General features: G+C 47.1%; 3 protein-coding genes across 5 annotated transcripts; 2 read left to right on the plus strand and 1 right to left on the minus strand.

Annotated features, from left to right (window-relative positions):
* Positions 1-3,767: 3,767 nt before the first annotated feature.
* Positions 3,768-5,845, minus strand: MIS12 (MIS12 kinetochore complex component). The gene has a single exon (XM_076354702.1). It carries the CDS (start codon positions 5,589-5,591, stop codon positions 4,959-4,961), a length of 633 nt encoding a protein of 210 aa, XP_076210817.1. The 5' UTR covers positions 5,592-5,845; the 3' UTR covers positions 3,768-4,958.
* A 285-nt stretch (positions 5,846-6,130) lies between these two features.
* DERL2 (derlin 2) lies at positions 6,131-12,075 on the plus strand. Of its 2 annotated transcripts, XM_076354878.1 has the most exons (7): positions 6,131-6,247; positions 6,827-6,892; positions 7,173-7,246; positions 7,697-7,790; positions 8,304-8,499; positions 9,058-9,148; positions 11,145-12,075. In XM_076354878.1, the coding sequence occupies exons 1-7, from the start codon at positions 6,155-6,157 to the stop codon at positions 11,248-11,250; spliced, it is 720 nt and encodes a 239-aa protein (XP_076210993.1). In that variant the 5' UTR covers positions 6,131-6,154; the 3' UTR covers positions 11,251-12,075. The 2 variants fall into 2 exon arrangements, 1 of the variants encoding a protein (XP_076210993.1); XR_012996698.1 differs by lacking the exons at positions 7,173-7,246; positions 7,697-7,790; positions 8,304-8,499 and having other exon boundaries at positions 11,145-11,234.
* Positions 12,076-12,151: 76 nt separating this feature from the next.
* Positions 12,152-27,117, plus strand: DHX33 (DEAH-box helicase 33). Of its 2 annotated transcripts, XM_076354876.1 has the most exons (13): positions 12,152-12,286; positions 12,840-13,017; positions 15,916-16,076; positions 16,786-17,013; positions 17,787-17,957; positions 18,886-19,071; positions 19,806-19,917; positions 20,304-20,463; positions 20,899-20,987; positions 21,565-21,692; positions 22,268-22,471; positions 23,631-23,717; positions 24,486-27,117. In XM_076354876.1, the coding sequence occupies exons 2-13, from the start codon at positions 12,894-12,896 to the stop codon at positions 24,792-24,794; spliced, it is 1,959 nt and encodes a 652-aa protein (XP_076210991.1). In that variant the 5' UTR covers positions 12,152-12,286; positions 12,840-12,893; the 3' UTR covers positions 24,795-27,117. The 2 variants fall into 2 exon arrangements, with proteins under 2 accessions (XP_076210991.1, XP_076210990.1); XM_076354875.1 differs by lacking the exons at positions 12,152-12,286; positions 12,840-13,017 and adding an exon at positions 13,688-13,886.
* Positions 27,118-27,471: the final 354 nt, after the last annotated feature.

Raw genomic sequence — 27,471 nt, forward strand, 5'->3', positions numbered from 1 at the left:
GCTGGCGAGCGCTTTTTATTCCCTGGAGTGAGTTTTGCTGAAAACTTGATAGTCCTGGTAGCCGCAGCGGGGCTCGAGGCCTTTCCCCATCCCGATGGCATATCCGGCTGCTGGGACGTCCCCGGCCCCGACGAGCTTCGGGGCTCCCGCGTGTCTCTGGACCAGGAGTGCGTGTTATCCCAGTAAGAAAACCGGTGGCTTTGTTCCCCTTAGACCTCAGCTCCGCTGCTGGGGTGTTTAGTGAACCACGTGTGCTACAGCAAGGCTGTTTTCCCCCTGCAAAAGGCTCTTGGTAATGTTTAACAACAGCTGGTTATATTTTTTACATTGGGTCTTATAAAGTACCTCGCTCCCAGCCTGGGGCTCTTTGAATCTTCCAGCTCTGCGCAATCATTTCGAGAAAATGAGCATTAAAATCAATCATGTGGAAGTTCTCCCCTTTCTTTAAAAGCCAGTCCCAGGTCCCGCTCCTGCAGCAGCTTGGTGCTGTCCTGTCTCTGCCTGCCTTGTACCTGTACCGCTGTCACCGGTGGGACGTGTGCCGTGGCCATCGCTGCTCCGATGTGCTGAATCAGCCCCCGGCGAGCAGGGCTAGGGCGGCCGGAGAGGCCGGTGAGGATGGAGTCAGGGTATGTCGAGCTGCTCACCGGCGTCTGGACCTTGAGGGGACCCATAAATGCGTGAGCACGATTCGGAGCTGGGAATGCCGCGCCGGTACCGTCGGAAGCTGCAGCTGAAGGATGAGCTGCCGCAGCAGCAGGTGAAGCTGGAAGGAAAACCCTGTGGCCTTCGCCGGACGCCGTAACGCTGTGTGAGTGCCTGAGGTCAATCGAGGGGATTACACAGGCTCCGGGAGCTTCCCTGGCAATTAGGGATTCAGGCAGCAGCAGCCCGGAGCAGAGCAGGGGGGGTTGCAGGCAGCTGCCTAACGAGCTTTTGCAAAGTGTGGTGGCAAAGTGCGGCAGCAGCTCCCAGGCTCGCGTCCCGAGGGTGGTGGGTGCTGGCCAAAGGCATCCCCTGCACATTCTCTGGAGCATCAGGCAATAATTTATTTCAAAATAATTCAATATTTCATTATGATGACTCGAATGACGGGAGCACACGTGACAGGACGTCATTTTTGGGAGCAGGTAGGAAGGGGCGTTCACAGGAGGGTGCGAGGCCGGTGCGGGTACGGCCCTGCCAGAGCCCAGTGCTCCCTGGGCGGGTCTGTTAGATACCCCGCAGCAGGCGGGTTGAATGTTTAGTATCACATTTACTTATCTGAGATATTTACCTGTTTGATCTTACAGGGGATTTTGCTTTAGCAGCGTGGTAGAGCAATACGCTGACATCACAACACCAGGGTCACGCAGCGATTGCAATGTCCGGGCGAATCCCAGTACAATCGTCATGCCCAGCACCGGCGCTCCCTGCTCGCCCACAACTGCGATCGTGAAAAATGTACTGGAGAAGACCTCGGCGCTGCGCAAGCTGCCTGGTCGGGAGAGGAGAAAGCGCAGGCCTGAGCATAAATGAGTGAAACCAAGAATAATTCCTCTATAAAGGAAAATACAGCGTTAGGGCGTATAAACTCTGTACGTCCCCATCCAGCTTTCCGCAAACACGTGCGTGGTCTCTCATGGCATGTAATGCCCAAGAAAAGCGTCTCCTACTCATTAAGTGTAAAACAACTGATTTATCTGAGGAGGCACTTGGCAATTCTTGGTGCACACGGACGTTACGGAGGGAGGGAGGGGAAAATAGACTTCTCGGCAAGCGAAGCCTCGGGCCAGTCTCCTGGTGCCCTCTGCTGCCAGTGTCTCCTGGCTGTTGCTGCGTTGGCGTTGCAGCGTTTCGGGAGCTCAGGGCGGGCTCCTGCCCTGGTTTCAGCGATGGGGCTCAGCGATTTCGCTTCGTTGGTGCTACTTGAGCCTTGTTGCTAATTTTGCCCTGTGACACTATTTTCAGTTTCATACAATAACGTTGGCATTAGGTAAGGGGAGCTCCCATGAGCGTCACTCCCTCGCCGCTACAACTCCCGTGGATATCCATTTCATTCACTGTTTTACTGAAAATGTTATTAAAAAAGGACTTTCAATGCTTATTTGCATTTCATAGGTGAGCATTTAAAAAAAAAATAGCATTATTCCCTCTCACAAAGCAATTGTTCTTCAATATACTGCTACCTCGTATGTTACTGGAATACGCTGGATCTCCTGGTGAGACTGTTTATTACTCTTTGGGAAGGACTATATTTGGCAAAGCCTTCACTGTGTATCCTGCACCCCTCCCCTGCAGTTAAAGTGATTTTATGAACAAAAATGAAGAGGAGAAATTAGTTTATGGGCTTTTAATAGCAGTTGAATTTAAGAAGCCGGTTTCTCCAGAGGGGTCATGGCCAAGTTCCTTTTTTTTCTTCACAGGTCTGCTCTTCTCCATATGTCATTTATTTCAGCTAAATGGTTTTGTTATCAGACCACCCGCATTTAATCTCTGAAGAGAAGCCTAAACAAAGAGGCCGGTGTAATAAACCTCCTGTTGAGAACCTCTATTAGCTGTAAATGGCTGTCTTACGCATTCATATTAATGATTTATTCACTCGCAAAAAAACCCCAACCCCTTTTTCAGAAACAAATACCTTAAAAGATCTAATTCAACAAGAGAAGCCAGGTCAACCTTTAAACCACCAGTGCCGAAATACCAGAGCAGCCCACAGCGATGCAAACCCGAGCTGGGCAGATGCTGAACCGTTGCGTGAATCTATGTGAAGACCCTCACATTCAGGACATTCCCCCTCCGTGTGCGGCAATGCCTTCATTCAGGACTGCAGACAAAAGTAGAAGGTTTCAGATACACCAGTACTATCTTTCACACCATAGAACCATGAAGGTTGGAAAAGACCTCTAAGATCATCGAGTCCAACCGTCGACCCAACACCCCCATGCCCACTAAACCATGTCCCTAAGTGCCTCATCTACACGTCTTTTAAATACCTCCAGGGATGGGGACTCCACCACTTCCCTGGGCAGCCTGTTCCAATGTTTCACCACTCTTTCAGTAAAGAAATTTTTCCTCATGTCCACTTTTTCCTCCTCTATTTCTAAGACAAGACACTAATAATTTTGAGGACTTCAATGACTGTGTCGTGGCATTACGAGATTTGGACAGCAATCACCCTGGCATGGGCCCTGAAGAACAGGCAGCAATGGATTGTTTCATCCCCCGTTGTCGAATTCTTGCTTGTAGTTCTTCTCTTGTGGAACCGTTCACGGGCTCTTTGGGTTCAAGTTATCACCTTTGTTTCTTAGTAGGTTTTTCAAATGTTATTCTTTACAATTTAACATGAAATGAAAACAATACCTACATATCTGCATTCCATTTACAGACCAGTGGCTGCTTGATCTCAGCAACAAAACTGATGGTAATGGTGTAAAATGAAGACATGCTTTTTCAGCAAGATTATCTACAGCGGACATTGCATTAATCATGACATTTTTCTAGTCTTCAAACTTCAAGTTAGAGAATATTAGATAACTTTTAAGTCGCTAAGTTGTTTCCTAAATGAGCAACTTAATTTTTACCCGATTCCCTATTTCTCCCGCCTCTGAACTCCAGCCTCCACATAGGCCAACACTCACCACAGAAGTCTAGAGCTCAACATCAGAAATTAATTTCCTCTGTGAGGATTCCAAGAGTGGCCGCTGAGTCTCACGGGTCTCCAGCCGCACATCAGGGCGATGTATGTTTAAAGGTACGGGGTTTGCCGAGCTGATTCTGTAGGAAGTCTTCAGAAGCCGGGGAAGAAAGAATTGCAAAGTATATTTTATGCTTTCAATACCTTTTTTTTATTGCAGTAGCTTCTAAGTTATTCACAAGTTTAATGTCTTTCAAACATCTATGCTAGTAAAGTAGAAATTAGTATTGATATCTCATGATACGCCTGTACAGGAGATTCAAAACCTCCGTGCCAACGGAAAGAGGCACAGAGACTGTAATGTATTTTGAAGCAAGTACAGACAGAATAAGCTTAGTTAAGTGACTTCAAAGAACTCAAGCGTGTCAGCCAATCTTCACAACATTTGTACAGGAAAACCTGATTAAACACGACTAAAATGAACTTTGCTATTTAGTAGAAAAAGGGCACTGGACAGCAAAAATAAAAACAAACAATCTATATGTATAAAGCAACAGAAGCTAAAGTAGGAAAAAGTGACCAAGTTGCTCATTTCCTCCAGCGGCTTCTAGATCTTCGGTCTATGGAGCAGCACGCCGTCCTTGCTTAAAGGAAACACAAGCTACCGCTTTGCAAATGTAGGTGAAGTGGTAAGTAACCCTGAAATTTCAGGAACTGAGTTGAAATTCAGTACCGACACGAAGAGATCTGTTTCTCATCAGAGCCTCCGCAACAGCATGACTGCCTCACTCTTCCCTATCGACTTCCTAGCTGTTGGCTTTTAAAACACAGTGGGCGGCGCCTCAGCCTTAACAAGACACTGTCTGTGCAACGCAGCTCCTTCGGGAAGCTGGTGCGAAGTTCCGATGTCCTCACCGACAGAAACACCGACTCTGAACCGGTATCAGTCTGGAAATTCACTTCGACATCCTTACAGGTCTTACTTAGGCATTCTTTCTTTTTTTTTTTTTTTAAAAAACAATCCTTAAAATAAACAAATGCTATGTTGTGTTCAAAGTTAACGTTCCTGAGGTCAGGAAGGTACATTTGCAGCCAGGTTATCCAACCCAAAATTTATTCCCAATCACCAGTTCCAGAGTTACATTCTACAGGCTTTTTCCTCTCCCTGCTTCCCTAGGGAGGTGCTAAATAGGTGCAAACTGACACCCTTCAACAGCTTTTAGTCTAGATCCCGGCAGGATTAGAGGAGTAAGGGATTAGGGGAGATGCTTCTGGAAAGATAAGCCCCTATCATTTTAAGCAAGCAGTCTAAATGATTTTTGTTGCCTTTTCAGAATTTCCATTACAATAACTGATCATGCTTCTTTATTTTTTTGCTCTTCTCTTCCACATCTTTCAGCACATCTTGCAGTTTCTTAGAGTTCCGTGTCAAGAATGCAAAGCTTTCTTTGAAGTTGCCGGTCCCGTGCTCCCTGCAGATATTCTCAAGCCCATCAAACCATTGCAAAATCTTCTCAAGCTCAGCCCGAACAGCCTTCTGTTCTTCCAGTTCTGCTCGCAGTGCCTGCCCAGCAGACGCCTCAGCCCTGTACTGCTTCTGCAGCTGACGGATCTCGTCCTGAAGCGCCTGGAACTGTTCTTTGGTGTAGGGGTACTGCTCGTGGACCTTGTCCTCGGGAAGGAGCACGTTCTTAGGGATGTTTAACACCAGCTGCAGAAGCACTTCTTCCATTTTACTGAAGAGTTTATCAAAGTGCTCCTTCATGAAGAGAAGAAATTTCTCCGTGCTTTTCCGGATTTGGAAGGGGCTGATTTTACAGCCGGGAAACCCGTCCAGCTTCTTCAGGATGACGCTCTCAACCACCAGCATCATTTCGAAGAGGTAGTCCTGGAACGCGATGTAGATGCGCAGCATGCACGTCTGTGGGGTGAAGCCAAAGAACTGCGCTTCGTAGGCCATGGGATTGACCGACATGCTGGCGGATGAAAGCCCGTGAGGAAAGGAGAGAGAAACGCAGGCCCTGGGGGAGACGGGCCTCGCTGCAGGCGGGAAGGCCGAGCCCGGAGCCGAGGGGAAGCCGGCTCCCACAGGAGGCCCAGCGCAGCCGCGGCCTGCCGCGTCGTTACCCGAGGCACCGGGGCCGCTCCTCCCGCTCTGGTGCCGCAGACCGAGGCTGGTGGCCGAGGCCGAGGCCGGTGCCCAGCGCCCGCGCCGCCGCTCGCCCACCGGCCGCTCCGCTCCTTCCACCGCTTCCCGCCTCGTTCGAACTCCCTCAGGAGGGCAGCACCGCCCGCAGCCAATCAGTGGCCGCGAGGATAAACGCGCCGCCCAATCATCAAGCGCTCCAGCCCTCGGGGGCGGGGAAAGAGAGGGGAGCGAGCGGCCGCCCTCGCTGCTCGGCCAATGAGAGCGCAGCGCGACCGCCCGGGCGCTGCCGGCGCCGATTGGCTCCGCCGGGCGTTGGCGGCGGGGGGCGGTGCGCGCAGGCGCAGACGCGTGGCGGAAGCGGAAGCGGAAGCGGCGCGGGAAGCGCTAAGATGGCGTACCAGACCTTCCGGCAGGAGTACCTGCAGGTGCCGCCCGTTACGCGGGCCTACACCACGGCCTGCGTCCTCACCACCGCCGCCGTGGTGAGTGGGGCCGCCTCGCCCCCGCCGGCCGCGCTCCCTCCGGCCCGCGCCTCCGTAGACCCTCCTGAAGGCCCGGCCCGTGGGTGGGGGCGGTGGGGCCGGCTCCGCGGGGGCCCCGGGCGGCCGCCCGCAGCCGAACAGGGCTGGCGGGGCGGGGCGGGGGGGGGGAGGAGGAAGGGGGTGAGGTGTGTGAGGCTCGCTGGAGCCGTGCCGGCGGGCTGGGGCGAGGAATGCGCTTGGGAACCGCGGAAGGGGTTACCTCGGGCACCTCCCCCGCCCCAGGGCCGCGTCTCTTCCCCTCGGGGCCTTCTGAGCGGAGGGGATCCCCGAAAGCAGCGCTTCCAGGGCCCCCACCGCCCGCGCACCGCGAAACCTGGAAAGGAGCAAAGCGGAAATAAATAAATACGGAGGGCACGGGGGGGCTGCGGCGGTTCTCGAGGCTGGCTTTTGCTAGAGAGCTCAATGTGCTGACTGAGAGCTTGGGCTCTTTTTTGGCACAGAGAAAGGGGGTTACTTATTTGGGTGCGTGTAGCTTTTTCCTGGTGCATCGATTCCATCAAATGTTCTCTTCTTTTTCAGCAATTAGAACTAATCACACCCTTTCAGCTGTATTTCAACCCTGAATTAATATTTAAACACTTTCAAGTAAGTGTTTTCTAAAGTATGGGAGGTTTTTAAGTAAACTGTTGAGTTTGCAAGTGCTTGTCCTCTCAAAATTGAGTGTTACAGATGACTATGACTTTTCATATTGAAGTTATATTTTAAAAAAGCTAACGAAGCTAGAGTGCCGATGGCTGTATCTTAGCATAGGTCTTAGATTCGTTGACTGCGAAGGAGATTTCAGTTACATTGTTACTTGCTTTTGTATTTAGACAATAAAAATAAGCTGTCGTGTTTAAAGTCCTTGTATTTGTCTTATTTCCAGGTATGGAGGTTAATCACAAACTACTTATTCTTTGGACCAGTTGGCTTTAATTTTTTATTTAACATGATCTTTTTGTATCCTTCATCGAGTTTGTTTTCTTTCCGTGGAAAGCAGAGCTCCAGAGTACAGGCATGTCGCTATATGTGCATGTAGGCAAAGGGTCAGTTCTGCTCCACCATGAAGCGCCTGGGAGTTTAGCAATGCCAACTTCACTGGTGTCATGAATGGACATCAACGGGGTTTCCTTCATGAGTTGTCAAGAATTTTGTCGTTTGTTTTTGTGGTGTTAAGACTTTGTTGTACAAGCCTGGTCCTTCGGGTTGGCTCTGACATACAGGAGAAAACTCCAAGTAACTTCTTTTCTCCTGGGTCCGTCCTCTCTGCTGAGGCACCCAGAAAGAGCCAGGTGATGAAGTAAATCAATACAAAACTGACATCTAAGCTCATGTATAACTGAATCCTTTTCCGCTTGGATCTTTCTTTAAACTTATTTGCAGTCAAATTTTCCTGACCTGCGACTTCAGATATCGTTACTGCCGAATGCTTGAAGAAGGCTCTTTCCGAGGTCGGACGGCAGATTTTGTATTTATGTTCCTTTTCGGAGGACTTTTAATGACTGTATCCTTTTCTTATTCCAAACTGCTTTACTGAAGCTAAAGATATGTGAATGAGAACTGAAACCGTGATGTTACATTTCTCTTATTTCTTAGGTGATAATATATTTTGTTTGTAGTACGAGGAATAACGGTATTTGTTAAAGTATTTTTGAATGCTTTGTGACCGTTGCTGTCAAATACTGGGCTGGTCTTCCAGGCTTTTTACTGCTTGACAGGATCATGGAAATGAGATTATCACATAAAAGGGGACTGCTCAGGTTGTCTAAGAGAAATGCTGCTGTTTCAGTGATTTCATGCTAAATCGTACTTTAAAGGGATTATTTGTGCTGCAGGTACCCTGAATCCTGCTATAGGTGTTGAATTTGATCGACAGGAGGTTTGATTTACTTGAACCTGGGAAAGTAGAGGTAGGAATTGTATGGAAAATGTAGGGCTACAGGTCAAGCTGTCAAATTCTTCTCATGCTTGACCTCACAACAATTACTTGGTGAACTGTTTTCTTTAACTATCGCAGCTTTTTGGCCTGTTTGTGAACTTGGTTTTCTTGGGTCAGGCATTCACAATAATGCTCGTGTATGTATGGAGCCGCAGGAATCCCTATGTCCGTATGAACTTTTTTGGTCTTCTCATTTTTCAAGCCCCATTTCTACCCTGGGTATTGATGGGCTTTTCGCTGCTTTTGGGGAACTCCATCATTGTGGATCTCCTGGGTAAGGAATTGCAAGAATCGCAAGGATTTGTTCCTGCTAGTGTTTTACATGAAACAAAAAATGTGGAAAAAACAGAGGGCTAAATGCCTCTTACTTAGTATTAGTTAGTCTGGTACAATGGTGCTATGTTTATACCAGGCTTTTCTTGGTTTCTAAACACTGTAGTGTATTTTGTACTGTAACAAGGATGGAAAAGAACTTCTGATGCTTTGGTTTTTTTATTGCTTGGGATCAGCCCAGGTACATAATCCGATTGTGGGCATCGGACTGTAGAAGTGCTTATATTACTATTTTTATCAACTCTAATAAAGCCATAACATCAGTATGTTTAATAATGACAAGCTATTTTCCTTGTATTGATCTCTTGTAGCGTAAGTTAAGCTTGTCATCTGATGTCAATGTGCTTCATTGATTCTTTCACAGAAGATACGATAAGAGATATAGAAATACAAAAAACAATGTGGGGGGTTTTTTCCCCTGAAAACTCTAGTGAAGCATTTGAAAGTTTTAAAGGAGAAGTATTGAAAATCACCATTTGACTTTTCTTTTATATACTAGGCATTGCCGTTGGGCATATATATTTTTTCTTAGAGGATGTCTTTCCCAATCAGCCTGGTGGTGGAAGGCTTCTGAGAACACCATCTGTCCTGTAAGTATCGGTGTCTGATTTGGAAGAGATGTAGAAAAAGTGCTTGCATGGAAAACTTTATAATTCAGTCACATCGACTTCTGGTAAATTAGACAGCTTGAGACAGAATGGTGGTGTGTCTGCACTTGCTCTTTTATTTAACTCGTGTGTTGCCAAACAAGGGAGGGGGGTCTTACAGATGTCTAAGTGGGAACTAACTTCTTGCGGAGAAGGGCTAAAGGGGTTTTGTAACCCTTGATTTCTTTGGCAACACTTTTTAGTCTTTGCTAACTGAGTTTTGCCTGGTGGTGGCACCAAAGATGCATGTCTCTTACTGAGGTGTGAGGAGTGAGAGTTCTGCTGTGTACAGAGTGAGGTATTAAATATATGTAATATTTTTTCCATCTGTAAATCACTCTCTATTTCACAACTTTGGCAAAAGACTTCAGTGTTTGTACTACTGAGTGGTGCTACTCCTACTCAGTTCCCTCTTGCGTAGAGGGCTGTAATCATCTGTAATGCTGTACAGCAGCCTGGGCAAGAGAAGCTTGCCTAAACGATAGGGCAGATGAGACATTGAAAGTTTAGCTCTGTGGGACTCTTAGAATTATTTAGAGCTGAACTGATTCTCTTTTTTTTTTTTTTTTTTTGTTTGAACCAGCCTCCAGACGCCTGAGTAATTAAAATGTCATATTCAGACCCGTGCTTAGTTTAACTGATGGGTCATACCTGTTTGATTGGACAAGTACGCTTACATTGGTAGTTTATTTCTGTTCCGTATAGGCTTTGTCTTCAGCAAGTAATTGTACCGGGAGATGGCTGCAGGAATGGCTGTCCCAGGACAGCTGTGCTGGTCACTTTTGTAGGCCTACGCTAATCTAACTTGGCCTTAGCAGCTGAAGGCTGTTTCCGATGAGGGCTACATTCATATAAGTGCAACTCTAGACAAAATGAGTGTCCAATTACACATGTGCGATAAGGATATATTTGAGATTTCCCACTTTCACAGAGGGCGTATGCACCCAGCTGTGTGCAGGAGGAATCCTAAGGCTGTTGGAGCAATGCGTGCTGTCTTGGTAACGCTCTTCCTCTGGAAAAAGTGTCAGCCTGTCTTCAGGCTGCCATTTAAGTCCTTTTACATGTCTGTGTTCAGAAGGCTGCTTATGATTCTTGTCTGGGTCTAGAGTTGTGGGGTTTTTTTTTCCCCAGATGCTTTAATTTTCTTTGATGTCTTAGCTGTAATCCTGTCATACCCCTGGTATTTTCTTTTTTCCTGTTCTGAAAACTTCTCTGAAATGGCCTGTCACTCTGGGTGAAGAGAAATAATCCCTTTAGCTATTCTAAGAACTGTCTTGTTAAACACTTTACTTTTAAGATGTTTTGGATATAACGATTGCTTGTATGCGGCCTGTGATTTTTTTGTTTGTTTGTTTAAAAGAATCTACTGCATTTTTGTTTCTGGATAAACAGATCTACGGAGAGAGAACCTCTAAAACTAGTTTTGAGTGGCAAAATAACCTACGAGATTAAGCATGACTCTTGTAATTAATAGGAAACCCAAGCCTCTAATGTTGTCTCAAATCTTCTGTGGATTTCAAGTCTGCTTGTCAATGCCTGCATCCTGCCTGTGAGATTGAGATAATACTGCCTGTATTTGACTCTTACTTTGTCCCCTTCTCAAGATGTGAAGAGCTCTTCAATGTCCCATTCATGTTTCGCTCCCTTGTCCTGTCCTGGGAGAACATGCTAGCTGTATGAAATTCTGCCTTACGCTGGAGGTGGAATTTTAACTTTCAGCTGAATCTCATCAGTCTCGGTTGATGTAGGCACATAATTCTAGCCCTTCTTCCAAAGGGCTCCTAATTGGAGAGCAAGTGTGACTTGGATATAAATCACCAGTGCTTTGGCAGGCTGTTTCTGAGGGAGGATGCTGTACACGTGCAGAATTTGAGCGGTCTTGGTCTTATTGTGAAACACGTATTCTAAAGGGAAAAAAAAATTCTTTTCTGTTTTCCAGGAAAGCAATATTTGATACACCGGAAGATGATCCTAACTACAATCCCTTGCCAGAAGAACGACCAGGAGGATTTGCATGGGGAGAGGGTCAGCGCCTTGGAGGCTAAGTGTCTGTGCCAAAACCCAGCGACAACTGGGAGAGACTGACCTGAATGAAGTTCCATACTGGGGACTGTCTCTTTCCCCATCGCAGAAAGGACACTTTTTGACAGCTCTATGGTTTTGAATACAAGCACTTTATGAAATGGCAGTCTAATCCAAGGCGCTTCCAGGCGACCAGTGTCTTTCCCAGTCAGGGAATTTATTGTGCTAGTAATGAAAATACTAATCCAGTGGAGCCAAAAACCTAAAACTGGAATTCATTTCCTGTCAACTTCAGTTAACAAGACGATGAGTACTTGTTTAAAACTATTTCTAAAGCATTTTTTCAAGTTATTTGATACAGGAAACTATATGGGAAACTTTACAGGGGACAAAACCAACTTTTTTGGTTTTAACTCATTTTTTATTCTTGGATAAAACAGCTACAAGATGGTTGAAAATGTAAGTCCCTAGTTCAATGGCAAAAGGTTTTTTAATCTGAGATGCTATTGTCTCCAGTCTCGTTTGAATTGTAAGAAATACGACGTGTAGCATAATGCAGGCTTTTCACTTTGCCAGCTGGGTTTCTGGAGTGTGCCTCTGTGTGAATACGTTTGCAGGCTGGGACTACATTTTGATGGCTTTTTCCCCCAAAGGCTGTGTGTTCAGACGACCAGGTTTGAGTCTTACTGGTTTGTTTAAATAGGTAGTTCTACAAAACCCACCCCCACACATGCACACTTGCAACAGTTATTAAATGACTTGGAGCACTAGGGAAGAAAACTTGTCTGGAGTCAGAACCGCTCAAGTATCTCAGGCGGTGAGTTGAATAAAATGTCTTGTGGATCCTTTTTGTTGATCCTTTGTATAATCCTACAGTCTTGAGGCAGCTGGTGAAAAAGCAGAGGTTGGAAAAAGCGAGTCCCTGAAGAGACAGCATTAATGCAAGCTTTTCCCACAAGCGTCTCTCAGAACTGCTAGGAAACGGGATTGTCCGCTCAAGATGTTAAATTCGTGGTCTGTGTATGAACAAGTTGCGGGAGGACTGAGCGTCCAACACAGGTCAGTGACACTGAGTGGGATTTAGCTTGAAGTTACATTGATTATAAATACCTGTACGAGGAGCCACATAAGGAATTCAGAGCACAGTTCAGCCCGTCGTGTTCCGTCGTTCCTGAGACGCTATGGACTGTACTGGGTAGCTCTTTATTGATATTGTAATAGATAAAAAGAGATATTGTTGAAACTGCATCTTCCTCCTGAATTTGGGAGGATAGGCTCACCCTTGACGCATACGTGACCATCTTGTTTAGTCTCAGATTTTGCTGTTCTTAAAAACTGGCTACAGGTTTTTAACTTGTTTGTAGTCCAGGAGATGAATGTGTCGGGGAAATGCTAATACACAAGCAGTGTATTAGATTCTGATACGCAAAATTGGTGAGTCCATTTGTATCTGCATTTTATCTGTTAAAGGTTATAAAAACTTAAGGGAGATTTTTTTTTCCAAAACAGACTTTAAATCTTACTCGTACTAAAAATGTTTTGGGCAATGTCACTTCAGGGTAGCTTATGAGACAGGAATTGGATCAAAACCTTTTTTTTTTTTTTTTTTTAGTTCAGTGTTTAAGAGCCTCTTAGTAGTTTGCTGGTGGGACGTTAGGGAGTGGGGATGAAGCTAAAAGACAGCCCTGTGGCTGGGATAAAACCACCTGTGAATCCAAAGCCCCGCTGTGAAGTGGGCGAGGTGACGTGCCCCCTCCTGAGGATGACCTCCTGTTCCAAGTCGCCTATCGGTAAGACAGCTTGGCCATCCTTGCTCTTCCGGAGCTGCTTTCCTCGCACGCTTCCTTCCACCCTGGTGGGGTACTGAAGATTGCACTCTTCTCTTTACGGAGTAATGCCGTAGTGTCTGTATCTGGGAAGAACTTTGAAGTGTTGCTTAATTGTACCCCAGGACAAAATTGACTTACTGGCGGTCTAATCTGGTCTTTAATTGCCCTTGAAACCGTTCTCGGGCAGCCTGTCCCACAAGGAAGTGTGTTTAAATACCAAAGTCCTTTTTGGGGAGCGTATCGTCAGCTGCGTGTGAGGTGGGAGATTATTTGAGCCGACAAATCACAAATGGGAATGACGTCGGTCTTGAACCTGCCCCTCTAAGATCCTCTCTGCCGGTCAACTCTCTGCCCGCCTTAGCCGGTGTTTAGATTCTGTGGATTTCCCCGCTAGCAGAGAGGGTTTTGCTGAGGTCCCCTTGCCCCAGGGGCGCGCGAAGAGGTTAGCGGTGCCCCACACCGCGCCCCGTAAACGCCACCGGGCGCCGAGGAGGTCCCGGGACTACATCTCCCATAACGCCCCGCTCCGGGCGGCGAGTCACGTGGGCGGGACGGCGGCGTGATGACGTCGGGGCGGCAGCCGTCTCCCGGGCGACACGCGGGCCCGAGGCGCGGCGGCGGCGACGGGGCGATGCGGCAGGGCGGCGAGGCGCCCCCGGCCAAGCGGCTCAAGGCGGCGGTCCCCCCCCGCCCCGCCATGCTGCCCGCCTCCCCCGTGCCGCGCCGGCACCCGCCGCCCGCCGACTGGCAGCGCCGCGGCCTGCCCATCTTCCAGGCGCGGGGGCCGCTGCTGAGCCAGCTCCGCGGCCTCGACAGCGCCGTCCTCATCGGTGAGTGCGGGAGCCGGGAGGCCTGGGGCGGCCCCGGCGGGGGGGGGGGGGGGAGGGAGGGCGGGCGGCAGCGGGTTTCCCCGGCGCCACAGCCCAGCCGGGCGCCTCCGGGCCCTCGGCGAGCAGAGCTTCCCCTCGGCGCCGCCCCGGGCCTCTCAGCGGGCGGCACCGCGGCCTCCCGGGGAGCGTTGCCGCTGCCCGCCGAAGCGGGACTCCGCGGCGGCGAGGTGGTCGTCGGCGTCCCGGGAAGGGCAGCGGGTGTCCCCAGCGCGGGGTTTGGGCTGGTCCTGCCGGGCGTCGGGGAGCGGCGCGGCCTGTCAGGAGTTGCACGGAAGTGGTTTGGGTGTAAATCTGAAATGTGGTAAATCAGTAGTGTTTTTATTCTTGTGTTTTGACTGGTTAGGGCAGCTGGTGACTTAATTTTTACGGAGAAGGCAAAAGTATTTCCCTCTCCTTTCTGTTTTGCCATCTGCCTGGAGTTCAGTCAAATTAAAGCCAAATGGGAAAACCCTGCTCTTTGGAAAAAGTGTCTCCTCTGCTACGTTTTCAGGGGCATTCACTAATTCTGTTATGCTTCCTTTGAGTCCAAACTAATAAGCTTTTTGTCTGACTTTCAGGAGCCGAAGACCTACGGGTTCCCAGCTGGAAGTCTAAAGACTCAGCATTTATTAGAATTAAATGAAAAATGCTTTGTATTTTACTCCTATATGCGAACCCTTAGGAAAAAAAAATTCAAGTCATGGTAACTGATAGACGTGACTGCATTTATCTCCTTTCCTGTGTATATAATCCTGAGATTGTCATTATTGCTTGCTAAATATACACTATTATACGCCACTTAAAATTTTGCAGCTGTGGAGTGAGCTAAAAAGCTCACTCATGCTATTTCCAGTCTGCAGCTGTAGTGCTTACAATTTGGCTTTCCAATTCTTCTCTGCTTGGTGGTCATCTTTCTGAATTTCTCATGCTTCTTCCTCCTCCTCTTGTCAGTTCTCACTCGCTCCCCCAGTGTGCTCTGTGCCGTTGCTGTCTTGCAAGGCTTGAGAGTACAGGGCTCTGTTTTCCAGAGCCTCGCGCTCTTTCATGTAGAGCGATGCTCGTACTGGGTCAGTAGGAAGCTGAAGGGGATCTGATTTGAGTTACAGATGTGTTTTAAGCTGTAATAAAATGTGCGGGAAAGTGACAGTGATGTTGAAAACATTCTCTGCTCTTCCCTGTACGTTGCACTTCAAGATGGTTTTACTCGTAGTGCCTCTAAGCACTGCGATTTGCGCCGCTTTATACGGCGCCCAGTAAGTTACGCTTTTTGTTGTCGATGCTGCGGTAAGTACTGGTGGTAGCTGTCTGTATGCTTTTGCCGGTTGCCGTCTTTGGTAGAGGAGTCTACACGGAATTTGTGTTGGAAATGCACCTGGGGGGAAATGGGATAGTGTTTGTTATGTTGTGTGCTAGTGCTGTATGGGTGGAGAAGACATTTACCTGAGCCTGAAGGTGATGTCTCTGACTTCAGGAAGGCTTAGAGGAAGACTCGCTGGCTTGTTGGTGCCCTGAGTGCTCCTCTAAGAGAGTCTCAAACCATAACTTGCTACTTGCTGTTGTGACAAAAGCTTGGCTTTGATTTCCTTACAGCTTTACTTTGAAACTTCCTAGCGTGTAGTGTAAATATATGCATAAAACCAAATCAGTGTCTATTAGCTCTGCGTGATTATCTTACGTTGGCTGTGTTACACAACAAACACTTCATATCCGGACGGACTGGAATATGTTTCTAAACCAGAGTGTGGCTGGAGAGAACCTGGGTGAAAGGATTTTTGTAGAGGAGCGGTCTAGCAACTACAGCAAGGCGCTGGGTTCTGTCCCTGGCCTGCCGCTGCTTTACGGTGTGACTTCGGGCAAGCTGTCCAACCTCTTCCTGTCTTTAGCCTCCCCATCCTGAAATGTGGTTAAAAGTTAACATAAAAAAAAGAGTTGGGACCTTTCATTTGAAAATGCTATAGAAGGGGAAAACTATTCCCTTGATGTTCCTTAGGAGAAACGGGCTCAGGGAAGACCACTCAGATCCCTCAGTACCTCTACGAAGCAGGAATTGGCCGCCAAGGCATCATTGCTGTGACCCAGCCTCGCAGAGTAGCAGCTATATCCTTAGCTACCAGAGTCTCAGATGAGAAGAAGACAGAGCTGGGCAAACTGGTAGGTTGCTTTACAAAGTCTTTAGAGAGTTGGTTTAGTACTGCAGTGCCAATGGGACTGTATCAGGGCTTAATGGGCAAGATAAAAAACAGCCACTGAGTAATAGGTAGTCTTCATTTAATAATATGCCTGAGTGGAAAAAAAATGGCTTTTTACCTGCTTCTGGGGCTCGGGGGGGGGCACGTTTGACTCTGTCTCTGTGGTGTTGTACTTGATTATTATCTGTGTTCCTCCATTTGAAAAAATACTGGTTAATGAATAAAACAAAAAATATTGCGCACTCTTCCATTGCTCTTTGTATCAAAAGTCACTGTCAAGGAGAGCAGAGTGCTGAATCTGTAGATCTGTGAATCTGTGGGAGAAAAGTGGAGGAGAAGGACTTCCCCTACATAAAGTCTTTGGAGAATGTGGAGTAGTTTCTAGCAGGGCAGGAAGGAAAGGAAACTTGGAGCATTTGTGATGAACTTCTAGTTGGGAAAAGGCTAACTGGGTTACAATGTTGGGAGCTTCCTTTAGGTGGATTATTAGATTTGTAAGGCTAACTGCTCGCAGACTGCAAATGCACCATTACGCTTTCCAGAGTCTCCTTGGAGTTGGCTCTGTCCGACGCCTTGACCAGAGTGCTTTGTAGTCCGTCCTTGTGGTACGATGGCAATGAGAAACGCAAGTAACTCTGTGCTTGTACTTTCTGTAACGATCACTTCCATAGGTCGGCTATACTGTACGCTTCGATGATCTTACATCTGATGAAACTAGAATCAAGTTTTTAACAGATGGAATGCTGCTTCGCGAAGCTATTGGGGACCCTATGCTGCGGAAGTACAGCGTTGTCATCCTGGATGAAGCCCACGAGAGGACGATCCATACTGATGTACTCTTTGGAGTGGTGAAAGCTGCACAAAAGAAACGAAAGGAACTGGGCAAACTGCCACTAAAAGTATGTGCATCTGGGATGGCAGCAAAGGGCAGGGATGGGGCCTGACCCTGAGCGCTATGGGTTTTTCCTGGGGTTTTCCAAAGTGTTTGAAATGTCAGCCTTGACTATTTTCCTGTTCCTAAAAAGCCCCTTTAAATCTGAATAGAACTTATGACGTGTGGGCCTGATATGACACATCTGAACAAGGTATCTGGTCACCTCCACGTTGCCTTTTTTCGTAAGAGCCCCTTGGGTGTGAGCTATAGACTAGAGACATTGTTTGGGGCGGTTTTGGCGCTGTTGCTGAGAGCACCCTGGATACAGGAGCTCTCTGTCTGATACGACAGCTGTATGACATGCTCACGCTGGGGAAGGAGATTGCGCATGTGTGTCAGGTGCACAAGAATTTATGTGAGTGCATGATGAAGTGTGTGAGAGCATGTTGGTTTTGATGGGGAAGGCATGCAGGGGACTGGTAGGGTCCTAGCACTGCGTCGTTCAACGGACCATTGTGCAGCCTAACTTTGTGGGTACTCAGGTCTGTTTAGTAAATGTCGGAAGAGAATTTTAACATGTCTTCGCTCATTTTATCGTACCAACATGTTATGCTTGTGTGATACCAAAGCTGATGGCTTTAACAAGGAAAGATCACTCTCTTCTGTCCCAAACTCTGTGCTTTTTGCTGTTCTGAGCATATATCAGTCTCAGGAAGGTGACTTTTGGCTAGTCCTGACTGGTAAGTGTCCTGCTGGGTCTAAACTGCAGTGCTAACCCATCTTATGTGCACATTGAAGGTGATTATCATGTCAGCTACGATGGATGTTGACCAGTTCTCCCAGTACTTCAATGGAGCTCCTGTTCTCTATTTAGAAGGCCGGCAACATCCCATTCAGATCTTTTACACCAAACAGCCTCAGAGTGATTACCTCCAAGCAGCACTGGTGTCAGTCTTCCAAATCCACCAGGTATGGCAGTCTCGTCAGGTTTCTGCCTCCCAGGGGCCATGGATTGTTGGTCGGGGGGGGCTCACAGGTTGCTGTGGCAGAAGACATGGCTTGAGCTTGGTGCTGCCAAATCAGAGATGTCCCTGAGGTGCTCTGCTGCATCCTCCGGAAAAAGTGGATACCTGGGGAGCGTGCTGGGTTAGTGAGTTGGATTGGCTCAAGGGAGGGGTTGACAAATGCCGGTGTTATTCCAAAAGTGGAAAGAAAGATTGGAAGTGGTCAGCCGTAAAGAGCCTTGGCTTGCGGTGGGAAATCCAGGCATAAGCTAACAGTAGCGTGAAGACGATTCTAATTTACTGGCAAAGGTAACCGCAGAGCAAGTAGAGCTCTATTAAAATAACAGCTCAAAGGCATTTTGTGACTAAATGTCTGAATGCAAAACTGCCACATGGTTAAATCATTTAATGAAACTGTTTATTACCCTACATTTAATGCTTTGAAGATGCTGCTGCTGTTAGGATTTTGGGACTTGCACGTCAAGGCTGGAGTTGAAAGGAGACTGCTAAGCAAAGATCTCTGATGTCAATTCATACCTAATACCCAAATGTTCCTCTCACCTGAGTTTTGTGTGTTTACTGGCTTGTACCTGGGTGCTTGCTGGCTCTCTCATTTGTGTGTCCTGGACAGTTATTTAATGAAAGAGACATGTGACTTTAAATGATTCTTCCATCCCGTTAAGACTCAATCCTGCAAAATGCGGTTTACCCTTCACCTCTGATGAGTCCATTGGGAACTTCATATGCTGTGCATATGTTGCACAGCATGTATGTCTCTTCTTCCTTACCTGCTTTGCTGACTTGCTGTCAGGACAACATCTCATCACAATCTCAGTTCTCCTTCCCTATCCAAACCATCTTAACTTCTCACTTGCTTTTTCCTCTGCCTCCAGGAAGCACCCTCTTCTCAGGACATCCTGGTGTTTCTGACTGGTCAGGAAGAAATTGAAGCAATGACCAAAACCTGTCGAGACATTGCCAAGCATCTCCCTGATGGCTGCCCGCAGATGGTGGTGATGCCTCTTTATGCTTCTCTGCCCTACTCTCAACAACTCCGCGTCTTTCAGGCTGCCCCCAAGGTGAGGCAATATGATGGGTAAACAGGATGAGTTTGTCTGTTTGCTTGCATGAGTGTTTGGAAGAAACGTGGAATTTAAGGGGTTAAAGTGGTCTGTACTTACAGTAAGTAATAGTCTCGACTGTCTACTGACTTTAGGCTGAATGATTCCAGTGTGATATAAGACGATGCAACTGGGATGGTATTAACAGATACATATGATAAATCATCTGGGATCATGAAAAGAAGGAAGGATTAGGGGGAGTGAAAAGGGCAGAGGAATTGAAATTTGCCCCATTTCATAGGAATTTTATGTCCGTATCACAAAAAAGCTACAGCGGTTAATGGGCCAGCCAAATACTAAGAAAGCTAAAAACCTGGGCATATTTGGCAGGGCCACAAGAAAAGGAAATTGCTCTGCCTCAGGCCCTTTTGTACCTATTCAGCAGATAAACAGGGATTCAGGTCTTGTGCTTGTGCCAGAAATGAAATCAAAATGGTTTAAAGACATATTGATAACAGCTGTCCTGGGTGGTGTATTTTGTTGCAAGAAGTGTAAGCACATGCTTTAGAAACTGATTAGGAACTAGAGATTATCTTAATTTACGAGAGCTGGCATAGGAAACATGGTATGTGGTCATGGCATGCTGCAACGATATGTAGGCTTGGCCCACGCTGGCCAAAAGTAGTAGCGTTTCTTCATCGCAGCTAATCTAAAATGGCTTTTTACTGGCTTTAGTTTGCTCTTCCTTTCAGGGCTGTCGCAAAGTGATCCTCTCCACCAACATCGCAGAAACCTCCATCACCATTGCGGGAATAAAATACGTTGTCGACACAGGCATGGTCAAAGCAAAGAAGTACAGCCCTGGTGAGGAATTCTAAGGAACGATGCAGAGATTGTTTTCAGTTTTATAGAAGTTATTTGAGGCAATGAGCCCCACTGAGAGCTGATTTAAAACACCTTCTGCACTGTCTAAATTAATGTCCTAGGTTTTAGGTGTGGGTTTTGAGGTGGGTTTGGTTTTTTTTGAGTACCAGCAATGCAGCTGTAAAAATCTGTCAAACGAATCTTCTCTTTATGGACACAGTGCATGATAATTACCTTTGCTTGAGGGTGCTAAACCAAGTGAAGTCTGAGCAGTATTTGGATGGTAGACCCTGGGATTTCTTTGTTGTTAATCCTACGAAGTTATGGTTTTTTCAAAGCTGTGTGTTATGCAGACATTGACTGAAGTGATGCTTTTCCATACATAGAAATTGGTCTGGAAGTGTTGGCAGTCCAGCGGGTGTCGAAGGCCCAGGCTTGGCAACGAACAGGGAGAGCAGGGCGAGAGGACAGTGGGATCTGTTACCGGCTCTACACAGAGGATGAGTTTGAGAAGTTTGACAAAATGACAATACCCGAGATACAGAGGTGAGAAGAGAACCCTGATACCGTCACACTTCTTGACACACCTCTTTTAGGTACCGTTACAGACGGAGCTGCGTAAAGAACTGAACAGCAAAACTGGATCTAGGGTCTGACCGGTTGACTTTTAAGAAAAATGAACTCTGGAGACTAAACAGAAAACGTAGGAAGCATTTGCTCAGGGTGGACATTTGGGCTCTGAGTCTCCAAACATTCATGGGCAATAGTTCTCTTGACTTTCCTCCAAATCTTGGACCCGCCTCCTACCCTTCGTGGTTTAGGAGGTAAGGCTTCACCAGCCAGCATTGGACTAGTCTCTGTCAAGTTGCAGCTCAGATCTGAGGACTCCATCTCAGCTTATAGGCAAATAAAAGAAAAAAAAAAAAGAAGAAAAAAAAAAAAAGAGGAGAACAATCTCAGTTGTTTTTTCTGCCTATGCAGGTGTAATCTGGCCAGTGTGATGCTTCAGCTCCTGGCCCTGAGAATTCCCAATGTGCTCACCTTTGACTTCATGTCCAAACCGTCTCCTGGTAAGTGGTTACAAAGGCAGCCTTGGAAAAAATTGACAAATGAGTCACTGAGGAATTGCTTCAAAATAATGTCTTCAGGCCAGCCAGAGAAGATGGAGTATGGAAGGTCAGGGCTGTGAAAGGGGAGCTGTCTCTCTCTGCTGCATCTTCTCGTGGTGGTCCAGAAGTCTGATTCATTCACTGCTCATTGCTTTTGCTCAGCCTCATCAGAGCAGCCATGGTTATGGCAGAGAGCTCGGGAGTCCAGCTTCCAAACAGAGCAGGGAGCAGTTTTGAGTCATAAAGAACGTGAAGGTGGGCCTTAACTGCCAAGGAAAGCCGTAGAGAATCTCACGCGGCTTCTGCTCAAAGCTAGAGATGGCAGCTTTAGTTTTGCCTCTGTTTTTGCTACTTAAAAAGGTGATTGTTCTACTGGATAGGGGGGATAAACTACAGTTTGGGGCACTAATTTCTCTAAACAGAAAGTACTTGTCCCTCTGGCCAGGGGAAGGAGGTAGTGATGGTACCAGCTGATCCTTCACATCCCTGCCAGTGTCAGCCAGGAGGCCGCACAGCCTGAAGCTTCTTGTTTTGACAGACGCTATTCAAGCAGCGATTGAGCAGCTGGACCTGCTGGGAGCTGTGGAACGAAAGGAAGATCAGCTTGTCCTAACCCCCTTGGGAAGGAAGATGGCAGCCTTTCCACTGGAACCAAAGTTCTCGAAAGTAAAAACTACAGAAAATTTAGCTAATTTTTATCTCACGTACTCTTCCCAGTACCACTGGCATTTCTCTTCCAAACTCCTTAAACAAGGTCTGGAACTTGGGGCGACTGCAGCTGTACTAGTATATTTGCAGTATGTTCATGAAGCACAGCTTTATTTCCAGGAGCTGTGCTGGTTTGCTTGTCATTTGTTGTTTAATTCAGGGAGATTTTTTAAAAGATAATGTCTTTTCTCTGGCACCTCTGAAGCTGAAACAAGGCTAATTCCCTTGCAATTTCTGGGATTGCTGGTAGCGCTGTTAAGCAGTTTCATGAAGTGTCTGATGCTGTAGTTGATTTTAGTTGCCATGTTTGTACTGTATATGAACTGGCCAGGCTCAGGAAAGAGCATGACATTGCTGTTAAAGGTGCTTGGTGGGCCCGTAAGAGGATTTACAGTTGTCTCTAGGCCCAAATGTTTATGAAATTGTCCTAAGCAATGCTTGGTAAAGTTCCTGGGCTGCTGGTGAGCAGAAAAGTCTGCCCATCTGAAGTGGATTTGGTCGACCAAAAATCAGTTTTGTTCTGTGACTTGCAGACCATCCTCCTGTCCCCCAAGTTCCACTGTACAGAAGAGATCCTGACCATCGTGTCGCTGTTATCAGTGGACAGTGTCCTCTACAATCCCCCCGCCCGGCGGGATGAAGTGCAATCCATCAGGAAGAAATTCATCTCCAGTGAGGGGGATCATCTTACCCTGCTCAGCGTGTACAGGGCCTTCAAAAATGTCAGTGGCAACAAGGTAGGATGCTCTGAGGACACCAGTGCTGTCTGGGCTCATGGTGGTGAGGAGCCTTTTTGGCATACAGCAAAGTGACATCTCCATCCTTCACGGTTGATGCAATATGCATCCTTCCAAAGCAATGAGAAGAGAGGACTTACTCATCCTTTACAATTGGGTAATTGGAGAAAGCTGTTCAAGTGCCGAAGGTTCCCCCAGAAGGCTGTAGCAAAACTGATTATCAAAAGCTTCGCAGAATCATAGAATCGTTTAGGTCAGATTGTTTAAGATCATGGAGTCCACCTGTAAACCTAACACTGCCAAGTCCACCACTAAACCATGTCCCTAAGCACCACATCTACACGTCTTTTAAATACCCCCAGGGATGGGGACTCAACCACTTCCCTGGGCAGCCTGTTCCAATGCTTGACAACCCTTTTGGTGAAGAAATTTTTCCTAATTATCAAATCTAAACCTCCCCTGGTGCAACTTGAGGCCGTTTCCTCTTGTCCTATCACTTGTTACCTGGGAGAAGAGACCGACACCCACCTCGCTACAACCTCCTTTCAGGGAGTTGTAGAGAGCGATGAGGTCTCCCCTCAGCCTCCTCTTCTCCAGGCTAAACAACCCCAGTTCCCTCAGCCATGAGGCCAGTTCTGTAATCGGAGCCAGGTATTTTCCTTCCCTGGTTCCAGCTGGAAACAGGAGGGAGTGGGAGAGTGTTGAGACTTGCTGATAAATACCCTAGACATGCTGTTTGGCAGGATTCATTGCAAAAACACTGAGTGTACTTACAAGCAGATTTTGATTTATCCTACCCTATAAACTCCTCAGTTTGATTTGTAGATCTGTAGACTCGTGTACCCCATTCCTTGCAGCATCTGTCATTCTTATGTAATTTGTTTTCACCACCTGTGGGATAGCAAGTGCTGTTTCGCAGCACTCAGTGACCTTGCAGAGTGGGAAGAGAACAACAGCATGCCGTATCTTGGCGCTGTGGGAGGGAACGTAGACAGAAGAGAGTAATTAGGGGTAGAAACATGACAAGGAAGTGGGTTAGCTGCTTTTCTTCGAGAAAGATTGTGTGTTTGGAGGATTCTGCTTTTCACGATATCCAAAGACTGCCGTGCTTCTTGGGTGAAGAAACGTCCCTTTCTAACTCCTGGTGTCTCCGCTGCAGGAATGGTGCAAAGAGAACTTTGTCAACGGCAGGAACATGATGCTTGTGTCGGATGTCAGAGCTCAGCTCAGGGACATTTGTGTAAAGGTAACTTGTTGCCATACTGTATTTCTTTGTTTCACCTGTTTCTATTTTTCTGTTTGTCCCCAAACTGATTTCGCTGCGCACCAAGTCCCAGGAGTGAGAAAATGCGGTTTTGTTTTCAGTCTCCCATGAATAGTCAGGTAAAATTCCTGACTCTGCAGCTGCATCCCAAAACCTCAGAGCTGCAGGGCTCAGTGGGTCGAGGAGAGGTGAAGAGAGAAGGGGAGCTCTGGGAAGGCTTCTCGGGTAGAGGACAGTTTTTTTCCTAAGGGATTTGGCTGCTCTAGTGTAGATGTGACTGTGCTATGTGCACCGCTGATGGATGTCAGCCTCGGCAGCCCACGCTGGCTGGCTTCTTCACAGAGTCAGGCATTCAATTTAACAGCAGCTTTCACATCAGCACTGTTCCTGCCAGTCTCAGAGCGTTAGGCGCAGTGTGGGAGCTGCTGCTGAATTGCTTGCAGTCTGTACGTGACATGGGAGCCACCATTTGGCACCCCTGTCCCGCTGCGAATGCTAGTTGGCCTAAAACTCTCTCCCAGAAGGAGAGTCTCGATCTATTTTGCGGCTCATCTTTTGTTTGCTATTAGTCTGGATTAGCCCAACATCTACCTGAGCTGAATTCCTAGCGGTCCTTTTAAATTTCCCACGCTAGCAGGATTTCTGACACAATAGTGCCTGACCTTGGAAGCCCACTAAAACGGGGCTGTGTTTCCCCACGAGGGTGCACATACACGCTTGCCTACTCTTGTGTCTCTTGCTGCTGCACAGCTGTCGATGCCAATCGAGTCCTCCCGCTCAGACACCGGAAACATCCGCCGCTGCCTGGCTCACAGCCTCTTCATGAACGCCGCGGAGCTGCAGCCGGACGGCACCTACAGCACCGTGGACTCTCACCAGTTGGTGGCCATCCACCCCTCCTCCGTGCTCTTCCACTGCAAGCCAGCCTGCGTGGTTTACAACGGGCTGCTTCGCACCAACAAGTGCTACATGCGGGACCTGTGCGTGGTGGATGCGGACTGGCTGTATGATGCAGCGCCTGACTATTTCCGCAGGAAGCTCCGAACGGCCAAGAACTGACCTGTGGGTCTGGGACCGACAGGTCCAGGGTTTTTAGGCTCACCCTAAACGACTTATTTTTTTTGTTTTGTAATGAATGTACAGGAGCGGTAGAGCTTTGCCTTGCAAATCAGGTAAAAACCTAGAGGAAAATGGCTTCTCCATGAGAGCTGGAACTCACAAGTCTCCGTGGCTCAGAACAGTCATCCTTTTTAACAATTAACCTGTAAAAGGGGAATGTAGTATGTACTCTGTGCGCGTGTGTATGTGTGTGTGACAAATCTATACTGGGGGGGAGGAAGGGGAGCTGGTATCAGATTCCAGTTTTTAACACTTACTGAAGTTTAACAGGCTTGTATATGAGGAGATGAAATCCTGAGAGCTCTTCTGAGCAAACTTGGTATTTTCGATGATTGTGTTTGTATCTTTAGCAAGTTTTATTGGGAAAAAAGGAGAAAAGAGTTTTAAATGTCTACATACAGGGAAAAAAATGCCTTTTTTTACTATTTCTAGAAGGGAGGTGCTACTGTCTTTTACCTCATCAAACATCTTTCTGCCTGCATGTCGTGTTCACCGTCTTATTTGGGACCATACGAAGGCCAGCAATGGGAATGCCTGCTTGGACCAGGTCTTCACTGCTTGCGTCTGAGCCTCAGGGGCCAGCAGTGGTTTCTTGGAGAGGTTGTCCAGCTGCCTGCGTGTTTGGCGTCATCTTTGTTCACCCTTTTGCTGTTAGGGCGTGTTGTTCCTCAGCAAATACTTCTGGCTTTTCTGACTCTTCTCCGTGTATTTCTGGCTTTGGAGTTGGCACACCATCTGTAACGGCTAATCAGGCCAACTTGAGGAAGACTCAGCAAAATGAGAATGAAGATGTGGTTTGGAGATTGGACTTCCTTTAAAGGTCCTCGATTCATCAAATGTTTGCGTCTTGTGCTCTGACACCAGTGCTTCTTCCCCCTTCTGCCTCCCCCAGCCCTGTCCCAGTTACACTTTGGTTTTCCATTAGAAGTTTGGAGCTTGACAACAGCCACAGCTCTACCATTAGTATCTATTATTTGTTTTTTCTTCCATATTCCCTTGGCATCTGTCTTATCCATCTCTTTCTTCCCCTGTTGGAGAAAAGTGGCAATAACAAACTTAATCGTCTTTTTAAATACTGGAATTAAGAAACTAGTGCCGCTCCAAAGGGAAAACTTGTTCTTTAATGTGAAGGAAAGTGGATTTATTCCATTATCACTGTGTGTTGGTCGGGGGGAGAATGTAAGTTGTTTTTAAATGATATCCTAAGTACTTCTAAAATAACCTCTCTGGGAGAGGTAACTTCCAGTTTCAACAGAGTCTGTTGACATAGTGTAGTAATTTATACAGATTTTTGGATGAGTTGAACTAAAGCAGGTTAGGTGTCTGAAAGGGAGGGAGAAGAAGCTGTTCTGCACATGCAGTGTCATTGTGTAATATACATGGGCTGTGATGGGACTGGGGGGGTTAGTCCTTGTATCCTTCAAATAGCAACTTTAAAAAAAAAAAAAAAGCTTATAACACATTAATGGGGCCGCTCAGGGATGCGGCCATATCGGCTGTTGGCAAGCCCTTGTTCACTCCGTTTGCTCGGGGAAAGCTGCTGGCTTTGCTTGTCATCTGTGGGGACGAGCTGCATTTGCCACATAATAATTTGTCCTTTCTGGTTACACACATCACGGTTAACGCATTGTAATGTGCCTTTTCTTTGGGCTCCAGTGTTGGCTTACCTTGGTTTTATCTTTGAAAACTGAGGCAAATACCTCTTTTATTCTTTTTTCTTATATATATATATATATATCTTTTTTTTAATTGCAACGTCACTTGTGCTGATCTGTGTCTCCCAAAGAGTGTAAGTAGGTACCCGGTGTACCTGGAACGGTCTCATCTCTCAGCCTGTTCCTAGGAAGGGTGATACTGAATGTCTGCAGGGGTGCAGTGGAAACGGACACACATCCCTTTGTTGTGCCTCTTTGCAAAAAATACTGTTCTTTGGTGGTTTGAAAAAAAAGAAGAAAAAAGAGTGGTGAGTGGGGCACGGGCAAAACTTGCCAGTTTTGTATGTATGACCAGCTGCAGTTTTGGATTGGTATTTCAAGAGTATGCAGCTATTTCAATTGTTCTCACTCGCACGAATTGCAGGGAATTATCAAAACACTGTATCTGTCTATTTCTTGGTTTTACAGACTCTGCATCTGTAGGGGAAAATGGGAGTATAAGCACATTTTGTTTGGGCAGTCTAATTTAACAGTCTAAGGGAGGGGATGGGTGTTTATTTAGAAGTAATTTGTATATTTTTCTCAAAATAAAGAAGTGATGGCAAAAATCCAAGTCCTGGGTGTTGTTTTGTGAGACACGAAAGCTGTGTGGATGGAAGAAACGACGGTTTCTGCCGGAAGAAGAGGAGGAAAGGAAGTCAGGTACAAGTCCCAGCGTTCTCAGTTCTTGTGGGAGCGTCTTCATTTTACGCAGGCTGGGGTGTCTGTGTGCAGATGTTAAAAGAGAGGCTGTTATGGTGGGGCGGTGAATCTGTGCTTCCCGTTGCAGAACGGCCCCGTCATTACGTGTGCGGTGCTCGAACACCAGCGTGGAGCTGGGAGTAAAAATCCCGCTCCTTCGATGCGATGCGGCGATATCGATGCGATGGGGGGCTAGCGATGCTGCTCACGGCAAGGCTGTA

Source organism: Aptenodytes patagonicus, chromosome 17, assembly GCF_965638725.1.
Source record: "Aptenodytes patagonicus chromosome 17, bAptPat1.pri.cur, whole genome shotgun sequence".
In the NCBI taxonomy this organism is placed as follows: domain Eukaryota; kingdom Metazoa; phylum Chordata; class Aves; order Sphenisciformes; family Spheniscidae; genus Aptenodytes; species Aptenodytes patagonicus.